General features: G+C 42.5%; 2 protein-coding genes across 2 annotated transcripts; one reads left to right on the top strand and one right to left on the bottom strand.

Moving 5' to 3' along the window:
* Positions 1–213: 213 nt before the first annotated feature.
* Positions 214–13,758, bottom strand: slc39a6 (solute carrier family 39 member 6). The gene is made up of 12 exons (XM_083907724.1): positions 13,694–13,758; positions 9,196–9,448; positions 8,602–9,091; positions 7,518–7,662; positions 7,292–7,393; positions 6,804–6,973; positions 6,511–6,708; positions 6,323–6,398; positions 5,498–5,878; positions 5,037–5,117; positions 4,744–4,934; positions 214–2,805 (listed from the first exon to the last, which is right to left on the bottom strand). Exons 2-12 carry the CDS (start codon positions 9,405–9,407, stop codon positions 2,653–2,655), a joined length of 2,199 nt encoding a protein of 732 aa, XP_083763850.1. The 5' UTR covers positions 9,408–9,448; positions 13,694–13,758; the 3' UTR covers positions 214–2,652.
* Positions 13,759–15,368: 1,610 nt separating this feature from the next.
* Positions 15,369–24,996, top strand: tmeff1a (transmembrane protein with EGF-like and two follistatin-like domains 1a). Its single transcript, XM_083907728.1, has 10 exons — positions 15,369–15,721; positions 16,929–17,038; positions 17,138–17,267; positions 18,154–18,183; positions 19,495–19,591; positions 19,680–19,828; positions 19,982–20,041; positions 21,544–21,658; positions 21,752–21,913; positions 22,422–24,996. Exons 1-10 carry the CDS (start codon positions 15,592–15,594, stop codon positions 22,504–22,506), a joined length of 1,068 nt encoding a protein of 355 aa, XP_083763854.1. The 5' UTR covers positions 15,369–15,591; the 3' UTR covers positions 22,507–24,996.
* Positions 24,997–27,046: the final 2,050 nt, after the last annotated feature.

Genomic DNA, 27,046 nt, shown 5'->3' with positions numbered 1-27,046 from the left:
GTGAGATTTAAATAAGTTTAAATAAAAAGCTCACACGGACGGATCCGTATTATTACATATATTATTATTATTATTATTATTATTATTAATAATAATAATAATAATAATAATAATAATGACAACAATAACAAATTAAATTTTAAAAAAGAAAGCGTTATACGAAAAAATCAACATCAAGTTTTCATGTAGTTAATTTAATCAGGAATGTTGTGAAGGACAGACAGAAGACAAAAGACAACAAACGACAACAAAAGACGGAAAACAGAAGACAAAAGACAACAGACAACAGACAACAGAAGACAAAAGAAGACAAAAGACAGACAAAAGAAAACAGACGACAACAGAAGACAAAAAACAGACGACAAAAGAAGACAAAAGACAAACTCTGGACAGATCAGGAACAAAAACAAAAAAAACCTTCAGAGAAACAAATATTTGAACGTTTTTCAAAATAAAATGAAGTAAAAAAAACAAAACTGTTTTAAACGTTGATTTTTCTGATTTTAAACAATTTTTTCTAAAGAATTTGTTTGTGTTAAAAAAAACAAAAACAAACAGCACGATGAAACATTTGTTTCAATATATTTTCTCTTTTTCGCCCGACAACAACAGATAAACGCGTAACATGATCGGATAATTATCGCAAACAGATTTGACCTTTTTTGTAGTTGCGTCGGTGTAAATGTTTCCATGACGACAACAGTTTTATTTAAATAACAACAAACTAAAGCTGCAGTCAGTGATTTTCCTTCAGTTCAAATCTGCGTAAAAACGGTTCGATAATCGGACGATTTTTACCGACCAGCCGTTCACTCTGTAAAAAGTCTGTTGTACAAAGTTCTCACGCAAAAACGTTAACGTAGTGAGCAAAGTTTACGCAACAAGATTACGTAGAAAAAAAAAGGGTAGATGTCGCTAGCATCGAGCGGAATGAAGACACAAAATTCACGATGTTCACTTCAAATAAAAATAATTAAACTAAAAATAAATACGTAAACATTTCTTTACGTAGCTAAAGCTAACTGGAGCTGCGATTCTTTTAACGTAAAGGTTAAACTACCTGGAAACATGCGTTACTATCGCTTTTTTTTTTTTTTACTATGAAGGCAGTTAGCTTAGCATTTACTCGAGTAACGCAAATTAACAAACAACAAAAAAGATCCAGTTTACGTACAAATAAATGTACAATGTTCGCGTCAGTCACTGAAGTAAAAATATTTCAACTTGGGCAGAAGAAAAAAACAAAAATCGGATTACCTGACGTAGCAAAAGCTAACTGAAAAAAAATTGTTTTACTTTTTTATTAACTACAAAGTTAGTTAGCTTAGCATTAGGCAAGCAAGTGCACATCGTGTTTAAGCAAAAAACAAAGTAACAAACCTATTTTCACATCAGTAACATTGGGCGACGTAAATAGGCTAAATTCACGATGTTCGCTTTAGTCGCGCAAGTAAATTTTCCTTTAAACTTGAGCTGATAATTTTGCGTGAATTTTCCTGAAATTCGTAACAAGATTCCGAATCGGCGGTGACGAGCACGACGAGATCACTGACCGCAGCTTTAATGAGACAAACGACGATAAATAAAACACTTAGCTGCGAGTTTTGACGTGATTTCATTAGCGTTAATAAACCCCGCCCACACACGCAAAAGCCCAAACACGTATGGTAATAACGTACATGTCAGCGTGAAAATTGACCTAAACGTGTGACATGAAACCATTTACGAAGCGTTAGTTAGTTAGTGCTGAGCTGCCTACGCTAGAAAAAAAAATACTGGCTTTAAAGGGATAGTTCGCAAACTCTATGCGAGTTTAAGTCTACGATATTTTACCACTCGCTCTCCCACACCAAAGCTCATAGAGAAAACCACAGATTTTAGCTCGCGGGGACACAGGAGCTGCTGGTCCTCTGCTGCCTCGTGTGGTCACTTTGTGTCACTGAAGTAAATCTGAGCGAAGGATTTTAAAAGCCAAATTTTGCAAAATCAGACATTGTAAGTTAGTGGTGGAGGCAGCAGTGGATCAACAACTTTTCTCTATGGACTTTGGTGTGGGAGAGTGAGTGGTTTACAAGCTTCAGTTTAGCACTGAGATAAAGACGTGAACGTGTTCTTACGACATCGTAGACTTAACCCGACGTAGGGTTTATCAACTGAATCTTTCCTCGCGTCTCCAGGCGTCAGATGTTGTGCGTTGTACCTTTAAGGCCAAAATAACTTTATAAAAAAAGTCAAAAGTTAAAAAAAAAAAATCTATCTGTAACAAAAATTGTTAAAATACTACAATTAATATAATCTTTACGTTTCACTAACATTTCCCCCCGTGTGTGAGTGAATGTCGCCGCGTGTTACTAAATCTTCACAACATCGCGTCGGTGAACGGAGTGACACAATTGGTGTAAAAATGTGGCGTTAGCGCACCACGACGCAGCATTTTGATTGATCGCGTTTCAGAATCAGTCGTACAAATCAAGTGCTTTTTTTTTAAACAAAAAATTCTAACATCCTCCATCTTTTCTACGACGACTTCATGTTTGGGGAAAAACAAACAAAAAAAGTGAACTACTCGCTACTAGCTACTAGCTACGAGCTACGCGACACTCACGCGGAGCACTAAACTCCGCCCCCCCCAGCCCTCGTCCCGCCCCCCCCTCAGTATCCCAGGTCCAGCTGGATCCTGTGCTCAAAGATGGCGATGAGCAGCATGATGCAGAAGCCCAGCAGGATGCCAGCGTTCTGCAGCAGGAAGAAGCCGCAGTGACTGAAGCCGTGATCGCCCGCGTCGTTATGTAACATCTCTGGTACCTGGAAACAAAGAAGAAGAATAAGAACAATAATAATAATAATAATAATAATAACAATAATAATAATAATAATAATAATAATAATAATAATCATAATAATAATACACTATATTTCTTTGTAAAAAAAAAAAAAAAAAAAAAATGTAGATTTTCTCTGACGTCCCAAAGACGACTTCCTGTCCAAACAATTTACTTCAGCTTCAAAGATTTTAAAATTAAATAAATAAAATAAAGTTTTTTATGTTAGCTTTCATTTTCGCATTGATTCTTACAAAATAAAAGTATTTGTTGTCTTTCATTTTAGCATTTATTCTTACAAAATATAAGTTTTTGTGTTATCTTTCCTTTTAGTCATTATTCCTACAAAATAAAATACACGTTTCTATGTTGTCTTTCATTCCAGTTATTATTCCTACAAAATAAAATACAGATGTTTATGTTAACTTTCATTTTAGTAGTTATTCCTACAAAATAAAAATACAGATTTTTATGTTAACTTTCATTTTAGTAGACATTACTACAAAATAAAAGCTTTTATGTTTTCTTTATTTGAGTAGTTATTCCTACAAAATAAAAGTTTTTGTTGTCTTTTATTTTAGTATTTATTACTACAAAATAAAAGTATTTGTGCTATCTTTCATTTTAGTCATTATTCCTACAAAATAGAAGTTTTTGTTATCTTTCATTTTAGTCGTTATTCCTACAAAATAAAATACATGTTTCTATGTTGTCTTTCATTTCAGTTGTTATTCCTACAAAATAAAATAAAAAATGTGTTATCTTCCATTTTAGTAATTATTCTTACAAAATAAAATACAGATTTTTATGTTATCTTTCATTTTAGTAGTTACTCCTACAAAATAAAAGCTTTTATGTCATCTTTCTTTTTAGTATTTATTCCTACAAAATAAAAACTTGTCATCTTTCATTTTAGTATTACAATTTTCAGCTTTACAGAGTGCAGCGCAGTAACGTGGCCACAAGAGGTCAGTGTCACACACAGACTTCACTGTGTTTCGCAGACAGCAGATGACACAGACTTGTGTGTGTGTGTGTCATCTGGTCCTGACAGCTGCTTCACTCAAACACAACAAAGTCAAGTAGAATCAGACGTTAGCGACGTACACCATCAACAGCTGAAACAACACGGTCACAACATGTTAGCATCTACTCATTAGCTTGAATCAGGTTATTAAGAATAAAAAACAGAACCTCGGTAATATGTGACTCATTTTTACTCCAAGAACATTTTAAACAAGTTACTTTTAACTTGAGTACATTTTTATAACAGGACTTTTACTTGTACTTGTGCGCGTTCCGCGGTGTGAGTTCGGCGGTGCGCTTTCGGCGGTGCGCGTTCGGCGGTGCACGTTCGGCGGTGCACGTTCGAAGGTGCGCGATCAGAGGTGTGCGTTCGGCGGTGCAAATTCGGAGATGCGTTCAGTGGTGTGCATTGGGTGGTGACAGTTCGGAGGTGCGCGTTAGGTCGGGCGCGTTCAGCGGTGCGAGATCAGAAGTGTGCGCGTTCGGCAATGCAAATTTGGAGGTGCGAGTTCGGAGATGCGTTCATTGGTGTGCATTGGGAGGTGCGCGTTCGGTGGGGCGAGATCAGAGGTGTGCGAGTTCTGAGATGTGCGTTCGGCGGTGCACGTTCGGCAGTGCAAATTTGGAAGTGCGAGTTCGGAGATGCGTTCAGTGGTGTGCGTTAGGCGGGGCGCGTTAGGCGGGGCGCGTTAGGCGGGCCGGTGCGTTAGGCGGGGCGCGTTCGGAGGGGCGCGTTCGGCGTTGTGCATTCAGCGGTGCCAGATCAGAGGTGTGTTCGGCAGTGCAAGTTTAGCGATGCAAGTTCAGCGGTGCCTGTTCCGGAGTGCTCGTTCAGCGGTGCACATTTAGAGGTGTGCGTTCAGCGGTGTGCGTTCAGAGGTATGCGTCCACTCACCATGTCCACCAGAGCCACGTACATGAAGAGTCCAGCTGTGAGTGCAAATATCCACATGGAGATGTTAGCGGCGTAGTGTCCGATCAGAATACCTGTGATCATGCCCAGGAACGCCATCATGGCCGACAGCACGTTGTACAGGATGGCCTGACGCACCGTCATGCCGGCCTTCAGCAGCACCGCAAAGTCACCTGGGGAAGAAAAAAAAAATGTGTTTGCGTCGTTGTTGAGCGTAATATTAGCGTGTGAGGGGAGGGGAGGGGGCGTGAGAGGTCAAAGGTCAGTTGTCTTACCTAACTCGTGAGGCAGCTCGTGACAGAAGACGGCCACGGATGTGCTGAGGCCGCTGGACAGACCCTCTGTGAACGCCGCCCCTGCACCACAACACCACCGCGTGTCACTCAAACAGAAACAATCCATTCACATAAGAATCGTGATTCTCATTTACTACGATTGAGATTCCATATAAAATGTCCCAGAATCAATTTTTTTTTTTTTAAAGAGTCATGTTTACGTACTGCGGCACTGGAGTCCAGGCACCGTTTACCAGTTAGCTCCGGTAGCTGCGTTAGCTCCTTTAGCGCCGTTAGCGTTAGCCTACTTTAGAGACTCATTTTAACAATCGGGAGTCATGTAAACATGACGCCACGCACGTCTTTTTTCCGGTCAGTCGTCATGGAAACGCGTAGCTCGTTAACGTTGACGCCGTTAATGTGCCGAGCAGTAATAAAGAGGCACTCTTATTTTCACTCACCGATAGCCAGGCCGTCGCTGAAGTTGTGCAGTCCGTCTCCCATGATGACCATCCAGGCGAGCGCGGCCACGCCCGCCTGCTGGAAGTGCTGCTCCGAGTAGGAGTGGGCGTGGCTGTGCGGGTGGTGGTTCTGCGAGTGATGGTGGTGCAGGATGTGGTGGTAGTCGTGGTGGTGGTGGTGCATGCTGTCGGCCTGGCCCACCGTGTCGTGGAAGTGGGAGTGGCACTTGTTCTCGCAGTCCTCGTCCGTGTAGGTGATGGCGGCGGCGGCTGCGGCGGCGCTGCCCGACGCCAACATCACCTGCTCTTCCTCCGCCACGCTGCCGTCCTGCAGAGCGCCGGGGTGGTCGCCAAAGGTCCCGGCGCCGTTTGTCTCTACGTCTGGAAAAAAAGAAAATAAAAGTCAACGTGAAGTTAATAAATCTCTGATTGTTCTGCTTCTTAAATGTGAATAATTTCAGTTTGTGGGGTATGTCGTCCAAATTTTGACCAAAAATGTCAGGAAAAAAATTGTCCAAAATGTGAAAAAAAAAAAAAGCCATACATTATGTCGTCAAAATTTTTACTAAAATAAAGTTGTCGGAAATTTTCGTCCAAATGTTGACAAAAAACAATGTATCGAAATTGTTCATCCAAATTTTGACAAAAAAAAAGAGTTGTTGAAATTTGTTAGTTTGAAATTTGTCTAAAGTTTTCGGCCAAAATATTGAAAAAGTCATAATTTAGTATGTCGTCCGAATTTTTACAAAAACATTTGTATCTACATTTTTTTGTCCAAAGTGTAAGAAAAAGTCATACTTTAAAAGACATTTGACAACATCTCACCATCAGGTGCCTTCAGGTCGTTCTCAGCCAGCGTCGTCTGCTTCTCCACTGCGTTCTGTTCCCACTTCTTCTGGACCTGAGAGACAACAGATCACAGAGTTCTTTAATTTCACTTTCCCGTCTCACAGTGAGACACAAACGTCCTCAGGAGCTCCCTGAAGCTCTCTGAAGCTCCCTGAAGCGCTCACCTTCTGTTTCTTGTCCTTGTACATTTTCCCCAGCGTCAGAAAGTGTTCGATGAGAAACATGATGTACACTCCGCCCAGAGCCGTCACGCCCTTCCACACGGCGTCCAGGTCTCCGTCCTCCTCGCCGTGGACGTGATGTTCGTCCAAGTTTGTCCCCAAGTCCTCTTCGTGGTGGTGATGATGGTGTCCTCCCTGAGACTGAAGCAGCGGCAGCAGAGACACAAACGTCATTTTTACTGCTTTAAACAGGAGGAACACGCTCCGCACCAAGCCCCGCCCCCTCGTCCACTCACGTGAGGGATGAGATGGAGGAAGGCGTCGCCACTCAGCGTGCCGACTGCCAGCGCCACCAGGAAACTGAGGAGGAACTTGAAGAAAACTCTGTTCATGAGCGGAATGAGGACCACGCCGAGGAGCGAGAGGAGACTGATGATGGTGATGGAGATGAAGCCACCGATCCACGCTGTAACACACACACACAGATATATTGTAAATTAAAATTATTCCTTAAGAGATTTGCAAATATTTTCAACGGATCCTTGTTCAGGGCGATGCCGACTATTGTGACGGTAAATTTCAACCCATTCCGAGATACTTTTTTTTTTGAGAAGTCAGCTCACTGTCAAAGTGCATCAGAGCTAATGGATCATTTCCTGAATTTCAAAAATTCATGAAAATTATTCCTTAAGAGATTTTCAAATATTTTCAACTGATCCTTGTTCAGGGCGATGCCGACTATTATGATGGTAAATTTAATTTAATCTCAGATTAACAACGTTACCTGTTGCGATGTTCTTCTCCACAGTTGCGCGCTCGCTGTGGTCGTGGTCTGAGTGGTTGTGGTTACCATGGTGACTGTGAGCGTGTTTGTGATGTTGGTCGTCTGAAGAAGAAAGGAGGGGGGAAAAAAACGTGATTAAACAGAACTTTATGAAATCTGATTATTTCATGCTTGAGCAAAACAATAACAACCTTCCTTTTTCCTTTCATAAAAACTGGCATCAAACCTTTTTGCTTGTGTCCGTGTACGATGCATGCCCCAGAATCCATCTGGTTCAGGAGGGCGGGGCAAAGGTAGCTGAAGTCTCCGAGGGCCAAGCCCACTTCCTGAGACATCCCATGTGACCAGAGGATGCCGGAGGCGTTCAGGCACTGCAGGAAAAACAGCTATGTTCTGATTTTAAATTCATACTAAAAAAAAATTCTCCAGTTTGATACACAGGAGGGCGCCCCCTGCTGCTGAGAACCAGACACACACTCTGATTTTAGCCTCTTAACAAAAGACACAGCGAATAAAATCTATGTGCGTTTCAGTCTATTATGTCTTTATCTCACTGTGAGACAGGAAACTGACGTTTGTAAGAGCTGCTGGTCTACTGCTGCCTCGTGTGGTCACTTTGTGTCACTAAAATACATTGGAATGGAGAATTTTAAAAGCCGAATTTTACAAAATAGTACATTTGAATTTAGTGATGGAGGCAGCAGTGGATCAACAACTCCTGTGAACTCCTGTGAGCTGTGATGTTTAAAATAACTGGTTTTCTCTATGGGCTTTGGTGTGGGAGAGTGAGTGGTTTACAAACTTCAGCTTCCTGTTGTTAAAGTCTGTGAAACAGTGAAATAAAGACGTGAACGTGTGACGTAGATATCGTAGACTCAAACTGACGTAGATTGTTTTAACCGAGTCTGTTTTTCCTTTTGTTAAACTGAACTTTGTAAACCACTCACTCTCCCACACCAAAGCCCATAGAGAAAACCAGTGATTTTTTAACATCACAGCACACAGGAGTTCACAGGAGTTGTTGATCCACTGCTGCCTCCTTTAGTAAATTAAAATGTCTTATTCTGTCAAATTCGGCTTTTAAAATACTTCATTTAGACACATTTCAGTGACACAAAGTGACCACACGAGGCAGCAGAGGACCAGCGGCTCCTGTGTCCCTGTGAGCTAAAATCACCGGTTTTCTCTATGGACTTTGGTGTGGGAGAGTGAGTGGTTTTTCAAACTTCAGCTCAGTAAGGTGTGAAACTTGAACTCGCCAATTTAAGAAAGTGGAATGGAACAATCGAAACCCATGGTTACTGTCGTACCTCTGCACTCGCCAGGCTGCGGTTCACGTGGTCGTGATCGTGGTCGTGATGGTGATCATCTTCCCCCTCCGTCACCGTTGCCCTGGTAACGGCAGCTCTGGTTGTTTGGTCTCCCCCTCGTTTCGCCGACAGCTGGGCATCGTACACCGCCGCGGCGCCGACCTCCTCCTGCACCGCCGTGGTCTTCTTCAGGTAAAGGTTCTGCTGGTTCTCTGGGTTCTCCCGTTTCTTCCCCCGCGCGCCGTCCGGATCATCGTCGTCGTCGTCTCGGTTCTTGGGGAACTTCCCCGGCTGCGAGGCTTCGCCGCGGCCGCGTTTCTGGTCATGCGAGTTGTTGTCGTGGCCGTGGTGGTGGTCGTGGTCGTGGCCGTGGTGGTGCTGGTCCAGCTGCTCGTGATGCTGCACCGTCACGGTCCTGAAACGATCCAGGCCCACGCGCTGCAGCAGGCGCTTCAACCCGTCCAGAGAGATGCTGCCGTTTTCTCCGTACCTGCCCGGTTTGGCCAAAACGTTATCGTGATCGTCGGCGAAATTAGCGCTTCAGGAGTAAGAAACTCCCCCCATGACCCTGTGTGCGATCGCGCGTCCGCTCACCTGTTGAACAGCGCCTCCAGGTGTCGCCTCTGGCTCTGCTCCGCCATCTGCGGGTCGACCACGGCCGACACCAAGCGCACGCCGCCGTTCACCTCCGGGGCGGACGTGACGCCGCCGCCCGATCCAGACGAAGAACCGCGGCCCGACAAACTCACAACGAGGAGGATCACCGTCGTGGCCGCCGCAGCTTGTCTCGTCGCGTCACTCGCCATCACGGTCAAAGGGGACTTTCACAAACAGGAAGTGATGTCACCTGTGGACGGAAGTCCAGTAGATCAGATTGTGTCATGTTCCATTTACACCGGAATCCGATTTCCCTGACCTCGATTCCAGACGACAAATGGAACCCAGTGTTTTTGTTCTCTTTAATTTCAGTAGTTATTCACACAAAATAAAATACATGTTTTTATGTTGTCTTCTATTCCAGCCGTTATTCCTACAAACATGAAAACATAAAAAAGATACCCTATTGCAGTGGATCTCAACCTTTTTGAGTCGCGACCCCAAATTTAACATGCACTGTCCCTGGTGCTGAAACAACGCCGGATCAATACACCGTTGGCTACGCCGCACTTACACACTTCAGCTATTCGTTTTTATTTAGAAACACTTTTGGATTTTTTGGAAAAACACAGCAGCATCGAGAGGGTAACTTTTCACGCGAGTAATAGACCGACAATTGTCGCTACATCCTGTCGTATTGCTGGTAGTTGAGCCGGTTAAAATGTAAACAAATAACGCAAACTTTATTTTTCTTTTTAATGAAACGATAACGATAACTAGGGACGGGAATTACACGGCATTTTGAGAGTTGACTGTCGAGGTTTAGTGTCAAATTTTGTCTAGTTTTTTTTTTTGCGGGGGTGAAAACTATCCTTCAGTGTACTAATTAATTTTAAGCTCAAAAACATGGCTGTACTGTCCAATATTGACCATCAAAGCAGCGCTAATAAAAATGAGGGGCAAAAAAAGGGGAAAAACTCTCCGCTGGAACGGATGTGTCTCCAGATGGCGGTCAGTTGGTGAAAAGATGGTGTATCCAGTCTACTTTCTCGGCCTTTTTAAAACAGAGGTATTATGAAGTAGGGATTAAATCAGCCAATATTCTTGCATATAAACTAAGCAGAGCGGGTAGTATGTAAAATTAAAGACCAAACAAATGAAACATGAGGTCCAAGACATTCACAGTTGTTTTGAAAGATATTATAAAAATCTATATGCCCGAATGACCCGTCACCGGAATCTCTCCTGGAATCCCTTAATCTCCCGACTATTACAGAAGATCAGAATGAAGCTTTATTAGCCGATGTGACAATCAGAGAACTTCAAGGGGCAATATCTAGACGTAACCCTAACAAGTCTCCAGGCTCTGATGGGTTTACAGCAGAATGGTATAAGACTTTTGGTGACTCATTATTGCCGTTGTTGCTCAGAACTTTCAATCGGGTCCTTAGGAAAGGAGAGATTCCACCTTCTTGGCGGGAAGCTATTATAACTGTGATTCCAAAAGAAGGGAAAGATGGGACGACTTTTATTTCAGTCGTTATTCCTACAAAATAAAATACATATGTTGTCTTTCATTCCAGCCGTTATTCCTACAAAATAAAACACGTTATTTATGTTATCTTTCATTTCAGTCGTTATTCCTACAAAATAAAGCACATGTATTTATGTTGTCTTTAATTTCAGTCCTTATTCCTACAAAATAAAGCATGTGTTTTTAAGTTGTCTTTCATTTCAGTCGTTATTCCTACAAAATAAGACAAGGGCTGCAACTAACGATTATTTTCTCCAGTTATCTTCGGTTATTCCTACAAAATAAAATATAAATTTTTATGTTGTCTTTCATTTCAGTCGTTATTCCTACGAAATAAAATACATATTATTATGTTGTCTTTCATGTCAGTCGTTATTCCTACAAAATAAAGTACACCTTATTCTGTTATCTTTCATTCCAGCCGTTATTCCTACAAAATAAAACACATGTTTTTTATGTTATATTTCATTTCAGTCGTTATTCCTACAAAATAAAATATATGTTTTTATGTTATCTTTCATTTCAGTCGTTATTCCTACAAAATAAAATACATGTTTCGATGTTGTCTTTCATTTCAGTCGTTATTCCTACAAAATAAAATACATGTTTCGAAGTTGTCTTTCATTTCAGTCGATATTTCCACAAAATAAAGTACACCTTATTATGTTATCTTTCATTCCAGCCGTTATTCCTACAAAATAAAACACATGTTTTCATGTTATCTTTCATTTCAGTCGTTATTCCTACAAAATAAAGTACATGTTTTTATGTTGTCTTTAATTTCAGTCGTTATTCCGACAAAATAAAATACAAGGGCTGCAACTAACGAATATTTCCTCCATTAACAAGTTCTTCGGTCAATAAAACGTGTAAAATTGTTGTTCAGCATTTGTCAAACCTGAAAATGACGATGTTCTCAAACGTCTTGTTCTGTCCCAAAGTTCAGAGAAGTGTGTGTTTTATAAGTTTGGAGCAGATGTAAAAATACACTGAGCAGGTGTGTAAACACACTTATCACCCACAGCTGCTGCTGGACTTTACCTACACACACACCCAGAGACCCAGACACACACACACACACCTAGACACACACACCCACACCCAGACACACAGGGGTTCTTAAAGGGATTAACACCAATGAAAATACCATTACAGGACAGTTGGACGACAAGGCGGAGAACCGTTTCACAGATTATGCTGAAATCCGGGTACAGATTACAAAGAACACCCACGTATTTACCAAACAGCTGCTGTTTTCTGTGTGTGAACACACACACACACATTATTCAGTCTGGTTCTGTCAGAGATTTCTTGTCCCCATTAAAGGGGAGTCTGTATTCCTACAAAATAAAATAAATGTTTTTTATGTTATCTTTCATTCCAGTCGTTATTCCTACAAAATAAAATACATGTTATTTATGTTATCTTTCGCTACAGTCGTTATTCCTACAAAATAAAATACATGTTTTATGTTATTTTTCGTTTCAGTCGTTGTTCCTACAAAATAAAATACCTGTTATTTATGTTATCTTTCGCTACAGTCGTTATTCCTACAATATAAAATACATGTTTTATGTTATCTTTCATTACAGTCGTTATTCCTACAAAATAAAATTCGTTTTATGTTATATTTCACTACAGTCGTTATTCCTACAAAATAAAATACATGTTTTATGTTATCTTTCATTCCAGCCGTTATTCCTACAAAATAAAGTACACCTTATTATGTTATCTTTCATTCCAGCCGTTATTCCTACAAAATAAAACACATGTTTTTTATGTTATCTTTCTATTCAGCCGTTATTCCTACAAAATAAAACACGTTATTTATGTTATCTTTCATTTCAGTCGTTATTCCTACAAAATAAAATACATGTTATTTATGTCATCTTTCATTAGTCGTTATTCCTACAAAATAAAATACATGTTTTATGTTATTTTTCGTTTCAGTTGTTATTTCTACAAATTAAATACATGTTAATAATGTTAACTTTCGCTACAGTCGTTATTCCTACAAAATAAAATACATGTTATTTATGTTATCTTTCACTACAGTCGTTATTCCTACAAAATAAAATACATGTTTAATGTTATCTTTTTTTTTTTAAAGAGAAAAGATACTTCGTGAATGTAAAACAAAGGGTTTTATTCTCTTATTTTACTGCTCCGGGTCACTTCAGATCAAATTGCCCTGTACGTGGCCCCCGTTGTCATGGTTTCTGTCTGACTATGTACAGAGAAGATGTACAGTATGTTTGGATTTGGCGCTTAAAAAAACCTACTATTCGATGGTTCTCTCCATTGGTTTACCAGCCGAAGTGCACCGAAGCATCTTAAAAACCCACCGACACTTGTTTTAATACATTATTTTAAATATTCGCGATGTGACGCAGAGAGAGGTGTTAAATTGAACGTTTCCTTAACGGAGTCTGGTTAGAGAAGGCGGCTGGCGGAGCCATCTTGGCTCGTCCTCAGCGGTCCACTGTTAAATGCTAACGCTGTTAGCACGACTAGCTTAACATCTTCACGTACAAACTGTGATTTTGCGGCGTTAGCTTGGCAGCAAGCTGCGGTTGTGCGGTGGTGACATTATCTCGGGCAAGTGGACGCCGACAAATGCCGGACCACTGGGGCCCAGGCCCGGCGGCCCGAGTCTGGCGGACGAACCACGCCGCTAACACGGTAAAAGAGGCGGTTTCCCGCGGTATGAGCGAACACTCTAACCGCACACGAATACACACACACACACGGCGGAGGTAAACAGTAGCACGTTGGGTCTGCGCTCCGCACCAGCGCGGTGCCGTGTGCACAGACACGACAAACCCGGAAACTGAGCCGCAGCTGCCGCCGCCGCGATGCTACCGCCGTGCGGAGCTAAAGAGCCGCGTCCTCTTCCTCTTCCTCACTTCAGCTGGAAATAAACGTTTAAAAGAAACACGTAAAGAAGCGACGGCGACTTACGGTGAATCCCCGCGTCTGTGGCCGCTGCTCGTCACGGCGCCGCTCGGTCCTTCTTCTACTGTCCGGGAACGACTGTGTGTGTGAGTGTGTGTGAGAGGATACGGCGCGTGCGGTGCATTCAGGGACTGTCGGAAATCTGAGTGAGCGATGTGGACACGCGCGCGCGCGCACGCGCACACACACACACACACACACACACACACACACCGTGTAGACACAGAGTGGGTGTTTCTCTGTTTTTCCTCTCAGTACTTTAAACAAACACTCGAAAAAAAACAGAACTATCCCTTTAATGTTTGTTAAAAATATATATATACATATATATATATATATATATATATATATACATATTTTTTAAATCATTTAATTTTATTTTATTTTATTTTATTTTATTAATTCATCGGTCAATTATTTTTCCAATGAATCGATTAATTGGTTGGTTCAGAACATGTTGAATTCTTAGTCATTCCTACAAAATAAAATACACATTTTTACATTATCTTTTATTATAAATATTCACATTTAAGAAGCTGAAAAATGACAGAAACATGAAAATATTCACATTTAAGAAGCTGAAAAATGACAGAAACGTGAAAATATTCACATTTAAGAAGCTGAAAAATGACAGAAACATGAAAATATTCACATTTAGGAAGCTGAAAAATGACAGAAACGTGAAAATATTCACATTTAAGAAGCTGAAAAATGACACGAAAGTGATTTTAATCATTTGAAATAAACAGTCAAACATAAATTCATAAATAAACTGGTTTTCTCTATGGGCTTTGGTGCAGGGAGTGAGTGGTTTATAAACTTCAGTTTAACACAAAGAAAAACAGATTTTAGCACCAAAACAAAAGAATCATGTCATAAAATCTAGTCTGTGATATCTTAAGAACATGTTCATGTCTTTATTTCACTTTTTCCTTGTGTCAACTGAAGTTTGTAAACCACTCACTCTCCCACACCAAAGTCCATAGAGTAAACCAGTGATTTTAACATCACAGCACACAGGAGTTCACAGGAGTTGTTGATCCACTGCTGCCTCCATCACTAACTTACAATGACTGATTCTCTAAAATTCAGCTTTCAAAATAATTCATTTCGACACATTTCAGTGACACAAAGTGACCACACGAGGCAGCAGAGGACCAGCAGCTCCTGTGTCCCTGTGAGCTAAAATCACTGGATTTCTCTGTGGACTTTGGTGTGGGAGAGTGAGTGGTTTACGAACACTCAGTGCCTGGTTCTCAGCAACAGGGGGCGCTCACAGCAGTCAGCATCTGCCTTTAATGTGTTCACACAGATGATGATGATGATGATGAAGCTCCTATAAATAAAAACTTATTGATCAGTGATGGTTAAAATCTCACTGTTTTTCTTCACCGTGTGTCCGTCCGCGTGCGCGCGCGCGTGCGTCAGGGGCGTGGAGGTGGTGCGCGCGCGTGTGTGTGTGTGTTGCATCCCCTCACGTGACCAGCCTCTCCTCCTCTCTTTGTTGTGGTTGCAGCGTCGTCGCTGCCGCTGACGCGTTGTGATCACCGCACCGCGTCTCCGCTTCGTTACCGCGCGGAAAACGCACGCCGCGTCCAGGACGCACGCCGCGTCCACCGCTCCTCCTCTTCCTCCTCCTCCTCCTCCTCTTCCTGGAGGATTTTCAGAGCGAAGAGAAGGACGGATGGTGATGGTGAAGGTGATGATGATGATGAAGATGCCTCCTCCTCGCGCACCCGCCGCTTCCTGAACACTCCTTCTTCCTCCTCTTCCTCCTCCTCTTCCTCTGCTGTCAGCGGACATAGCGCGAGGAGGCCGCGCTGTTTTCTCTCTCTGGATTATCGTCTCTGCTCCTGCACGCGCGCGTGTGTACGTTCTTCATCCTCCTCATCATCATCATCATCATGTTGCGGTGTTCCTGCGGGAGTTGGTGCGGGAGTGTGCGGTGGCTGCTCTGCGTGTCTCTGCTGCTGCACCAAACCACCGCTTCTTATTCTCCACAGAGCGGAGAGTGTCGAGGCAAAGAGTGCGCAGGTGAGAGGCTGCGCGTGACTGAGTGTGCGTGAGTCTCGGGCTGCGCGTGACTGAGTGTGCGTGAGTCTCAGACTGCGCGTGACTGAGTGTGCGTGAGTCTGAGACTGAGATTCTGCGTGATTTTGTACGATATTTTGTGTGTGATACATGATTCTGTACGAGATTCTTTACGAGATTGAGTACGTAATTCTTTACGAGATTCTCTATGGAATTCTGTACGAGATTCTTTACGAAATTCTGTACAAGAATCTTTACGAGATTGATTACGGAATTCTCTACGAGATTGATTACGGAATTCTCTACGAGATTGATTACGGAATTCTCTATGAGATTCTTTACGAAATTCTGTACGAGATTCTTTACGAGATTCTTTACGGAATTCTCTACGAGATTCTTTACAAGATTGTGTACGAGATTATTTACGGAATTCTCTACGAGATTCTTTACGGAATTCTCTCCGAGATTCTTTACAAGATTGTGTACGAGATTATTTACGGAATTCTCTACGAGATTCTTTATGAGACTGTGTACGAGATTCTTTACAAGATTGATTACGGAATTCTTTACGAGATTCTCTATGGAATTCTTTACGAAATTCTGTACGAGATTCTTTACGAGATTCTTTACGGAATTCTCTACGAGATTCTTTACAAGATTGTGTACGAGATTATTTACGGATTTCTCTACGAGATTCTTTATGAGACTGTGTACGAGATTCCCTAAGGAATTCCGTATGACATTCTTTACAAGATTCTTTACGAAATTCTTCGACATTGTGTACGTGTTGTCAGTGTCACAGTTGTTTACTCGATCACAGCTGATTTAATCAGATTTGTTAACTTTTTATGAAGTTGATTTATTTTCCTGATCATGAGAAACGTTTGGTCAAATATGAAGAAACGTAAAAATGATTTTAGCCACTAAACGAAAGATCTACGTCACTTTAAGTTTCTACGACGTCACACGTTTACGTCTTTATTGTGTGTGTGTGTGTGTGTGTGAGGCTGGTTCTCAGCAGCAGGGGGCGCTCACTGACTGCAGCATGTGTCGACCTGGTTCAGGTTTGGAGTAAGTCTTCAGTCATGGAAACCAGACCTTTAAGGACCTTTTAGACAGTTAAGACCTGATTTAAGGGTATCAGTGTGTGTGTGTGTTTGTGTGTGTGTGTGTGTGTGTGCGTGTGTGCGTGCGTGTGTGTGTGTTGCAGACCTGTCAGAGAAGAAGAGTGACCTGCGAGTGTGTGATGACGCCACCTGCAGGTACGGAGGCGTCTGCAGAGACGACGGAGCTCAACTCAAATGTGTCTGTCAGTTTCAGGTGAGTGTGTGTGTGCGTGTGTGTGTGTGCGTGTAGACAGGACTCACTCATTCACTATGTGTGTGTGTGTGTGTGTGTGTGTGTGTGTGTGTTTTCCAGTGTCACAAAAACTACATCCCAGTGTGTGGCTCTAACGGGGACACGTACCAGAACGAGTGTTACAGGAGACAAGCGTCCTGTAAACAACAGAGACTGATCTCTAGAGTGTCTGATGGTCCCTGTTCTACTGGTGAGACAAACACACACACACACACACACAGAGACAGACACACACAGAGACAAACACAGACACACACACACAAACACACACACACACAGACAAACACACACACACAGAGACAACACACACAGATACAAACACACACACACACAGACAAACACACACACACACACACAGAGACAAACACACACACACACACACACAGAGGCAACACACACACACAGACACAAACACACACACCTAGACAAACACACACACACAGAGACAAACACACACACACACACACACACAGACAAACACACACACACACAGAGACAACACACACAGACACACACACAGACAAACACACACACACAGACAAACACACACACAGAGACAACACACACACACACAGACAAACACACACACACACAGAGACAACACACACAGACACACACACAGACAAACACACACACACACAGACAAACACACACACAGAGACAACACACACAAACACACACAGACAAACACACACACACACAGACACACACAGAGACAAACACACACACACACACAGACAAACACACACACACAGAAAAACACACACACAGACAAACACACACACACACACACAGACACACACAGAGACAAACACACACACACACAGAGACAAACACACACACACAGAAAAACACACACACACACAGCGACAACACACACAGACAAAAACACACACACACACACACACAGACAAACACGCACACACACACACACAGACAAACACACACACAGAGACAAACACACACACAGAGACAAACACACACACAGACACTTTTATTTTGAAAACACCGGGGTTCAGTTTCATTGTGGGCTTTTATTTTGAAAAGAGGATGTGTGACGTGTCTCTTGTTCACAGATCCAGGTTCTGGTTCAGGAGACGGAGACGGTGAGTTTTTTTATTATTAAAGGTTTTTATTTTAAGTTCATTAAAAGTTCATGTTTTTCTAAAGTCTGAGAGTGGTCAACCCTCGGAGATTAGCTATGAAACATGTTTGTAGCTTAGCAACGTAACTTAGCAACGTAGCTTTCTTTACGACAGCTAAGCTAAACTGCATTATGTCATGATTGCTAAGCTATATTATGATTGCTAATCTAAGCTGCATTATGACAGCTAAACCAAGCTATATTATGATCAGTAAGCTAAGCTACATTATGATTGCTAAATTAAGCTCCATTATGATCGCTAAGCTACATTATGATTGCTAAATTAAGCTGCATCATGATAGCTAAGCTACGTTACGATTGCTAAATTAAGCTACATTATGATCGCTAAGCTACATTATGATTGCTAAATTAAGCTAACATTATGATAGCTATGCTACATGACTGTGTAGCTTAAAGGGGTAGTTCAGGCGGTGGTTTCCATGGTTACCAACAGTAAATATTTACCAACGTCTTAATGATTTAATGATGAATAAATGAACTGGTGATTATTGATTTGGCCTGTGTGTGTGTGTGTGTGTGTGTGTGTGTGTGTGTGTGTGTGTGTGTGTGTGTGTGTGTGTGTGTGTGTGTGTGTGCTGTGATCGATCAGTGAGGATCTGCAGCAGAGACTCTTTGTGTCTTTGCTGACTCTGCTGAACACACACACACTCCAGTCCTGAACACACACACATTAATTTTTCCATCATCATTATCATTTACCTGTCAAAATGTAGCTTAGCAACCATAATGTAGCCTAGTTTAGAAATATAATGTAGCCTAGCCATCATAATGTAGTTTAGCTGTCATAATGTAGCTTAGCCGTCATAATTTGGTTTAGAAACCATAATGTAGCTTAGCAACCATAATGTAGCCCAGCTTATATAGGGCAGCTGTGGCCTAGTGGTTAGGGCTTCGAGCCGGAGGGTAGCCGGTTCAATCCCCGACCAGTCCGCAGCTGAAGTGCTGTTGAGCAAGGCACCTAACCCCCTCACTGCTCCCCGAGCGCCGCTCACTGGCATGGCAGCTCACTGCGCTGGGTTAGCATGTTCTCCACCTCACTGTGTGCCGTGTGTTCACTAACTCACTGCAGAACTCACACACTTAAAGGGTTCTTAATCTTAATCTTAGAAAATGGAATGTAGTATAGCTGTCATAATGTAGCTTGGCTTAGCGATCAAAATGTAACTTAGCAACCATAATGTAGCTTAGCTTAGCAACCATAATGAAACTCAGTTTAATTTAAAAAAAGGTAATTACTTCCCTTTTCTCGCAGACGATGAAGGTTCAGCGTCAGACGTCGGGAAGAAGTTCACGAAGTGCAGTACGTGTAAATACGGAGCGGAGTGTGACGAAGACTCTGAGGACGTGTGGTGAGTGACTGAATGACTGGCTGTTAGCCGCTGTTAGCCGTTGTTAGCCGTTGTTAGCCGTCGCCATGACGACGCTCCTCTTCCTCAGGTGCATATGTAACATCGACTGCAGCGGTCACAATGAAAACCCGGTGTGTTCCACCGATGGGAACTCGTACAACAACCCGTGTTTGGTGAGAGAAGCTTCGTGTATGAAACAGGAACAGATCGACGTCAAACACCTGGGCAGGTGTCCAGGTGAGCGGAGGGTCATGTGATCATGTGATCTCACACTTTGTGGACTTTGGTGTGGGACAGTGAGCGGTTGTTGGAAAAGTTTGTCTTTCAATGAGATAAAGACGAGAACATGTGTCCTCATGTCTCATGTCTCTTGTCCTTCTGTCTCCACAGCTGATAAAGAAAAGGTGGGGAGGAAAGACGACAGCAGTCCTTTCAAAATAAACGTCTTAGGTAAGAAAATTACCTCATTTCATCAAAATCTCTTTCAAAATAAAGGTCTCAAGTAAAGAAAATGAAAAGTCCTTTCAAGAAGGTCTCAGGTAAGAAAAGTATAATATTTCATCATGAGTCCTTTCAAAGTAAAGGTCTGGGGAAATAAAATTAACTAATTTCATCACGAGTCCTTTCAAAATAAAGGTCCCAGGTAAGAAAATTATTGCATTTCCTCACGAGTCCTTTCAAAATAAAGGTCTCGGGTAATAAAATAAGCTCATTTCATCATACGTCCTTTCAAAATAAGGGTCTCAGGTAAGAAAATGACCACATTTCATCATAAGTCCTTTCAAAATAAAGGTCTCAGGTAAGAAAATTACTACATTTCATCGCGACTCCTTTCAAAATAAAGGTCTGGGTAAGAAAATTACCTAATTTCATCATGAGTCCTTTCAAAATAAAGGACCTAATGTCATCATGATAGTAAAATAAAGCGTGGACAGATTGTTGAGAACACGTGACCATGGTAAAGTTGTAGAAATATAAAAGTGTTAAAAATCTCCACTTGAATCAAAGTTAGTCAAACGAGATCCGTTCTGTTAGAAACTGAAGCTGAAGCTGAAGCTCGTCAAAATAAAAGTCCTTTACTTCTTTTATCTCTTTCAGATTCTGAGATAAATCCGTGATTCTTTAATTTTAAGACGTGATAAATATATATCTACAAAGCAGCACAGATTATTTTTACAGCTGCAGTGAATCTTCAGTGAGGAGAAGCAGCTCTGTGCCGTCAAAGTCTTTATTTTGATTTGAATATTTGAATATTTAAACACACTCCAGCACTTAACGCTGACACACACACACACACACACAGTCTGGTTTAACAGAAAATAGCACAGACTGTTTATAACAAACATAAATTTAGCAAATTAAATCTAACGTGTTGTTGCAACATCCATGTTTTATTCATGTTTTTTCACATGCACTCACAGATGTTTGAGTATTTATTTGATTATTTAGCTGCTCATGTCGTTATATAACAGCATATATGTATGTAAAAACAATATATATATATATATATATACATGCAGTTTTACTTGACAATAAAAACAAAATGCATGTTTGTTATGATGTGTATGTGCTGTTCCCTGTGCTAACGTGCTAACTAAGTCCACTTCTAGTTTGCAATGAAACGTCTATGCGCTATGCTAATAAATTTGCTACATTAAACTCCATTGACGAATGCTCAATAACATTAGCGATAAAAGCCTGCTGCCCTAAATGCTAATGAGTGCAATGTAAACATGTTAGCATCATAAAGACTGAAATGTAAGCTGCTATTAGCCGATGTTAGCTGTTATTAGATGGTATTAGCTGATGTCAGCTGTTATTAGCTGCTTTTAGCTAGTGTTAGCTGTTATTATATGATATTAGCCGATCTTACCTGATGTTAGCTGTGAGAAGCTTTGCGAATAATAGCAGTTAGCTAAATTCATATTTTAAACGCGTGGCGTTTTCTTCAGAAACCACAGGTCTGGATCACGGTGATGGTTTTTACGCCGGGATGCCGATCCCCTGTGCCGACACCTTCTGTGTTCATGGGAAATGTGAGATCAACAACAACGTCGCCACCTGCAGGTCAGTCACTGAAGTACCAGTAGCAAGTTTGTCCATCAGGGAGCGCTCACAGGGAGAGATGAGCCTGAAACACAATCTTCCTGTTTGTCTCAGATGCGACACAGGCTACAAAGGCCAACAGTGCGACGAGCCTCAGGACTTCAACATCCTCTACGTCGTCCCCAGTGGACAGAAGCTTCACTACGTCCTAATCGCCGCCATCATCGGCGCCGTGCAAATCTCCATCATCGTCGCCGTGGTGATGTGCATCACGAGGTACAAACATGTTAGCATCGTGTAAAACGAAGGGCTTAACTGCAGGGAAAGATGTCTGTTAGCGTGAATGTTAACTAGTTCTAAGTACTGGGACTGATGTCTGTTAGCTTGAAAGCTAACTAGTGCTCACTACTGGGACATATGTCCGTTAGCTAGAATGCTAACTAGTGCTAAGTACTGGGACTGATGTGTTTTAGCTTGAATGCTAACTAGTGCTAAGTACTGGGATAGATGTCCGTTAGCTTGAATGCTAACTAGCGCTAAGTACTGGGACTGATGTCCTTTAGCTTGAATGGTAACTAGTGCTAAGTACTGGGACATAATTCCGGTAACGTGAATGCTAACTAGTGCTAAGTACTGGGACAGATGTCCGTTAGCTTGAATGCTAACAAGTGCTAAGTACTGGTACAGATGTTTGTTAGCTTGAATGCTAACGCCGTTACAAAAAGTAGAGGTTGTTTTTTCTGTTTTTTTGATTAAAATTGTACATTTTTCTCTGTCTTTCCAGGAAATGTCCGAAAAACAACAGAGGGCGGCGACAAAAACAAAACCTGGGACACTTTTCCTCGGACACTAACTCCAGGATGGTATAGCCTCGTTTGACGGACGCTTCTTTTTTTGATAAGTTTTTTTCTTACGGCCATTTTTTTTAAAACAGTAGACGTACGTATCCTTTATTTATCGTGAAAAAGAAGAAGACGAAGGACAACGGACATTTCTATTGAAGGGGCCTTTTTTTCGTTGTTCTTTTGAGGATGGGACGATTGTGCGTGTTTTTCCGCGTGTGCTCGTTACTTCACGTTACGTTACTTCGTGTTACTTCGTCACAGGTTTTTGTTGAATACTTTCATAAACAGACAAATGTAAAATGGCCGCCGCTCTGGAATGTTGATCCGATCGCCAAATGAAGTTTGTTTCTGATTTTTTTGTTTTTTTCCCCCGATGTCGCAAATCTGTCGTAGAATTGTCGGAACTGGAAAAAAGTTGTGATCACAGCGGAAACAAAGATCACTTTGGCTCGGCATTTGTCTACAGTCGTATCTTAAGGTATCGTAAATGTTTACATTGACTTCGCAATCTTTCGCACTTTCGTTGTGGACACGCCTTCATTTACCCTTTTGGCCCCGCCCCTTTTGCTTTGCTCGGTACGGTGGCCCGGAAGTGAAAAAACACTTTTGCAAATCCAAAAACAAATGTGCGAAGCCACAATTCTTACGACAAAGGGAACAAATTTACTTTGGTGCAGTTTTAACTCTTTTTTAAAAACGAAAAAGAAAATGCCGATGCTTCGTCCAGCGCAGAGACGCTAACAGGAAACGGACGAGAAGTCGGACGGAAGAGCGAAACGTTTTTGTCGTTGATGTTGTTGACGTCACCGTCGTTGAAACTCTCAGCAACCTCACGTTCCCCAGAGTTAGGATTCCAAAACGATGCTACTTTTACCGCTAATAGCAGTTTTGTCGCATTTGTTTCGCAGTAAATCGTACACGCGGTACGCAGAGCTAGCGACAGGTACCACTAAGAATCGCTAACGATGGCGAGCCCGAGACGGGTTCGTGTTTCCGACTTTTTACCTTCTTTTGGGTGAACGTGGGAATTCACGTCACTCCCGGTTCCGACTTCCAGATTCCCGTGGTTTGGGTCGACGTGCGCCCCCCCTGCTGGTCTAAGTTGTAACTGCACCACGTGTAAGGTCCAAAGAAAAGGCGCTCCGACGTTATTGCTATACTTGCGACGCGGCTGGAACTCGCGGTTTGGGAGGACGTCGGCGCGTTTGAACAAAGCTAATTCATTGATTTGTTCTTTTTGTTTTTGTTCGTCTCGTTTCCGAACTCTAGCTCCTGTATATTAGCATGACTCGTGAAAACCGTGGTAACCTTGGTGTCGTTTGAACATACGTTTTTTTTTTTTTTTTTTTTTTTTAAAAAGACGCCTCGTCCGCTGCAGAGACGCCGGGAAGTCGGACAGAAGAGCGGAGAAAGTTTGGTTAGCGTCGCCGATTGTTTACGTTCCCGTGACTCGTGGACGTCGGGTGGTTGATGAAAGGTGTTTGTTTTTGTTTTTGTTTTCACGTCTGAGACGCACACACACATTCTGTGAATGAAAACCTAACATGACCTTCATGTTTAAAGGGATAGTTGTGTACCTGCCGTTTTCATTTGTTTTTCAAAATAAAACTAGAAAAAGAAACAAACTGGTTAAATCCAGTGTTTTTTTTATTTCTGGTTTTATTTTGGAAAGACGAATGAACGGCGGGTACACGGAGCGCGGACGATGCGGCACGAATACAAAGTCCGAGTTGTTTTGAACCGAGAAAAACGGCCCGAGATCACGTCTCTATCTCACTTTGTGAAGCGCTCACTCTCCCACACCAAAGTCCACAGTGAACTTCGGTGACGCAGCAGCTGCTCGTCTCGTTTGACTCGTGTCATAAAATCTATGTCAGCTTAAGATTAACAGAATAAAGTGTTTGAAGGAAGTGTCTGAAATGATTAGCGCTGGGCGCTAGGCTAACGCGCGTTAACGCACGGCACGTTTCCACGACGACTGACCGGAAAAAAGACGTGCGTAGCGGTCCGTTTATTAAAGGAAAAGAGCAGCGCTAACAAATACCGTTAGCGTACCTGTGTACTGCGTATGTGTGCCTCTGTTTTTAAACGTTAGCGTCACTTCAGAGACTCATTTTAACGATCGGGAGTCACGTAAACATGACGTCACAAGCGTCCTTTTTCCGATCAGTCGTCACGCGTGAACGTCGACGCCGTTAATCGCTGTTAGCGCGCCCAGCACTGGAAATGATATCAAACGTGTGTCTGCTGCCCCTTTCTGGTCGAACGCCAGCTACTGCACTCACATTTTTAACACATTTTTATTCGGGCCTTTAATCTGACGTAGATCAGATTAGCGGAGTCTCAGGCTGGCTCCCAGCAGCAGGGGGCGCTCGCGTACGACTTTCCCTTTAGCGTCGCAGATGTTTGTCTTTTCCCGTCACGTCTTGGTGTTGTAGCTCCTCCCCCTTTTCTCGCAGCTGTAATCTTCTCTAAATGTGACTAGAATGTGTTTGACATGTTAATATTCATGCATGTGGACTGAGAGGAGATTTACAGCCTCAGTTATAATAAAAAAACAAAGGAAATGTTTGTTTTTTTCAACGTACTCAGAAACAGACGAGTCATGTGATCGTGTGTGTGTGTGTGTGTGTGTGTGTGTGTGTGTTTGTGTGTGTGTGTGTGTCCCACTTCCATAAACTAGAAAAAAAAACTACAGCTCCAAAGTTACAAAACAGTGTTTTTATCGAAAACCTTTCAAATATGAACCCACATGTTTTAGTCTGTGACACAGCAGGGGGCGCCGCTTTAAGTCTACGACGTCTTTAAGAACATGTTCACTGTGAGACAGAAACTGAAGTTTGTAAACCACTCACTCTCCCACACCAAAGTCCATAGAGAAAACCAGTGATTTTAGCTCACAGGGACGCAGGAGCTGCTGGTCCTCTGCTGCCTCGTGTGGTCACTTTGTGTCACTGCAGTAAATCTAAATTACATATTTAAAAAGCCGAATTTGACAAAATCAGTCATTGTAAGTTAGTGATGGAGGCACTCACTCTCCCACACCAAAGTCACTCACTCTCCCACACCAAAGTCACTCACTCTCCCACACCAAAGTCACTCACTCTACCACACCAAAGTCACTCACTCTGCCACACCAAAGTCACTCACTCTCCCACACCAAAGTCACTCACTCTCCCACACCAAAGTCACTCACTCTCTCACACCAGTCACTCACTCTCCCACACCAAAGTCACTCACTCTCTCACACCAAAGTCACTCACTCTCTCACACCAAAGTCACTCACTCTCCCACACCAAAGTCACTTACTCTCCCGCACCAAAGTCACTCACTCTCTCACACCAAAGTCACTCACTCTCCCACACCAAAGTTACTCACTCTCCCGCACCAAAGTCACTCACTCTCTCACACCAAAGTCACTCACTCTCCCACACCAATGTAGAGTAAACCAGTGATTTTAACATCGCAGACACACACACACACAATGACTGATTTTGTAGAATTCAGCTTTTAAAATATTCACTTTAGACTTAACTCAGTGACACAAAGTGACCACACGAGGCAGCAGAGGACCAGCAGCTCCTGTGTCCCTGTGAGCTTAAATCACTGGTTTTCTCTATGGACTTTGGTGTGGGAGAGTGAGTGGTTTACAAACTTCAGTAAAAGTCTCTCCGTCAGATTCCTCATACAAACACACTTCAAAGTTTTATTGCGACAGGATTGGCTGAACCTGTCAGAGTGGGAGGGGCTACAGTGATGCTGCGTCTAATTAAAAACTGCTCGTGTGCAGAAGTCAGAACCAGAACAGAGGTCATCATCACGGCCACAGTGGGCGGAGCTTCAGGGAACGCCGCCCGAGGCTAAACTTAGAGCCGCGGAGCTGCAGACACAGAAGCAGCTGCTGGCTTCAGTCGAACACATCCAATAATAGTCTGAAACATCATCCAGTATTCATTCATTCATTCATTCATTCATTCATTCATTCAAGTGAAAACAACGGTTTACCGGTCGACGTCGTCTCAGGAACCGCCATAAAAACTTAATTTCCTGGACGAAAGGAAGTTGAATTGCTTTTTGAATTTATTTCGCAATAAAATGTTTGACGGTTTTGTTTCGGTGAAACTGGAGCGGATCAGTGATCCAGGACTTTTATGACGACACGTTAGCGTCAAGACTTTTGGTTTTCATGTGAACAGAACCTCAGAACCGAAGAGGTCCGGCTACAGCTAATGGCTAACCGCTAACAGCTAACTCCTGAAGATACCCGAGTGGAGACGGCGTGGACTTAACGACGCTCTGTGGAAATGTCAGTCAACTCTATAAAGAGATCCAGATCTCTGCCCCCCCCGGCCCCCATGGTTTAATCCCTGAAAACATTCCAGTGTCACTGCAGGGTGCTAGCACGACGCCAAAGCTGCTGCTGATGTACATGTTTCACAGCTGCTGGCGCCGACCCATGAGCAAATGACGGAAAAATTATCAATCCGTCTCCATGAGGTCCAACAACGTGGATCAGGACCCGGGGGGGGGGGGTTCCATAGTCGTCCCAAACATGTCCGAGTGT

Source organism: Microchirus variegatus (genome assembly GCF_963457635.1).
Source record: "Microchirus variegatus genome assembly, chromosome: 21".
Classification (NCBI taxonomy): Eukaryota; Metazoa; Chordata; class Actinopteri; order Pleuronectiformes; family Soleidae; genus Microchirus; species Microchirus variegatus.
The sequence above is the reverse complement of the archived record's forward strand: the minus strand, read 5'-3'. Positions and strand labels throughout refer to the sequence as shown.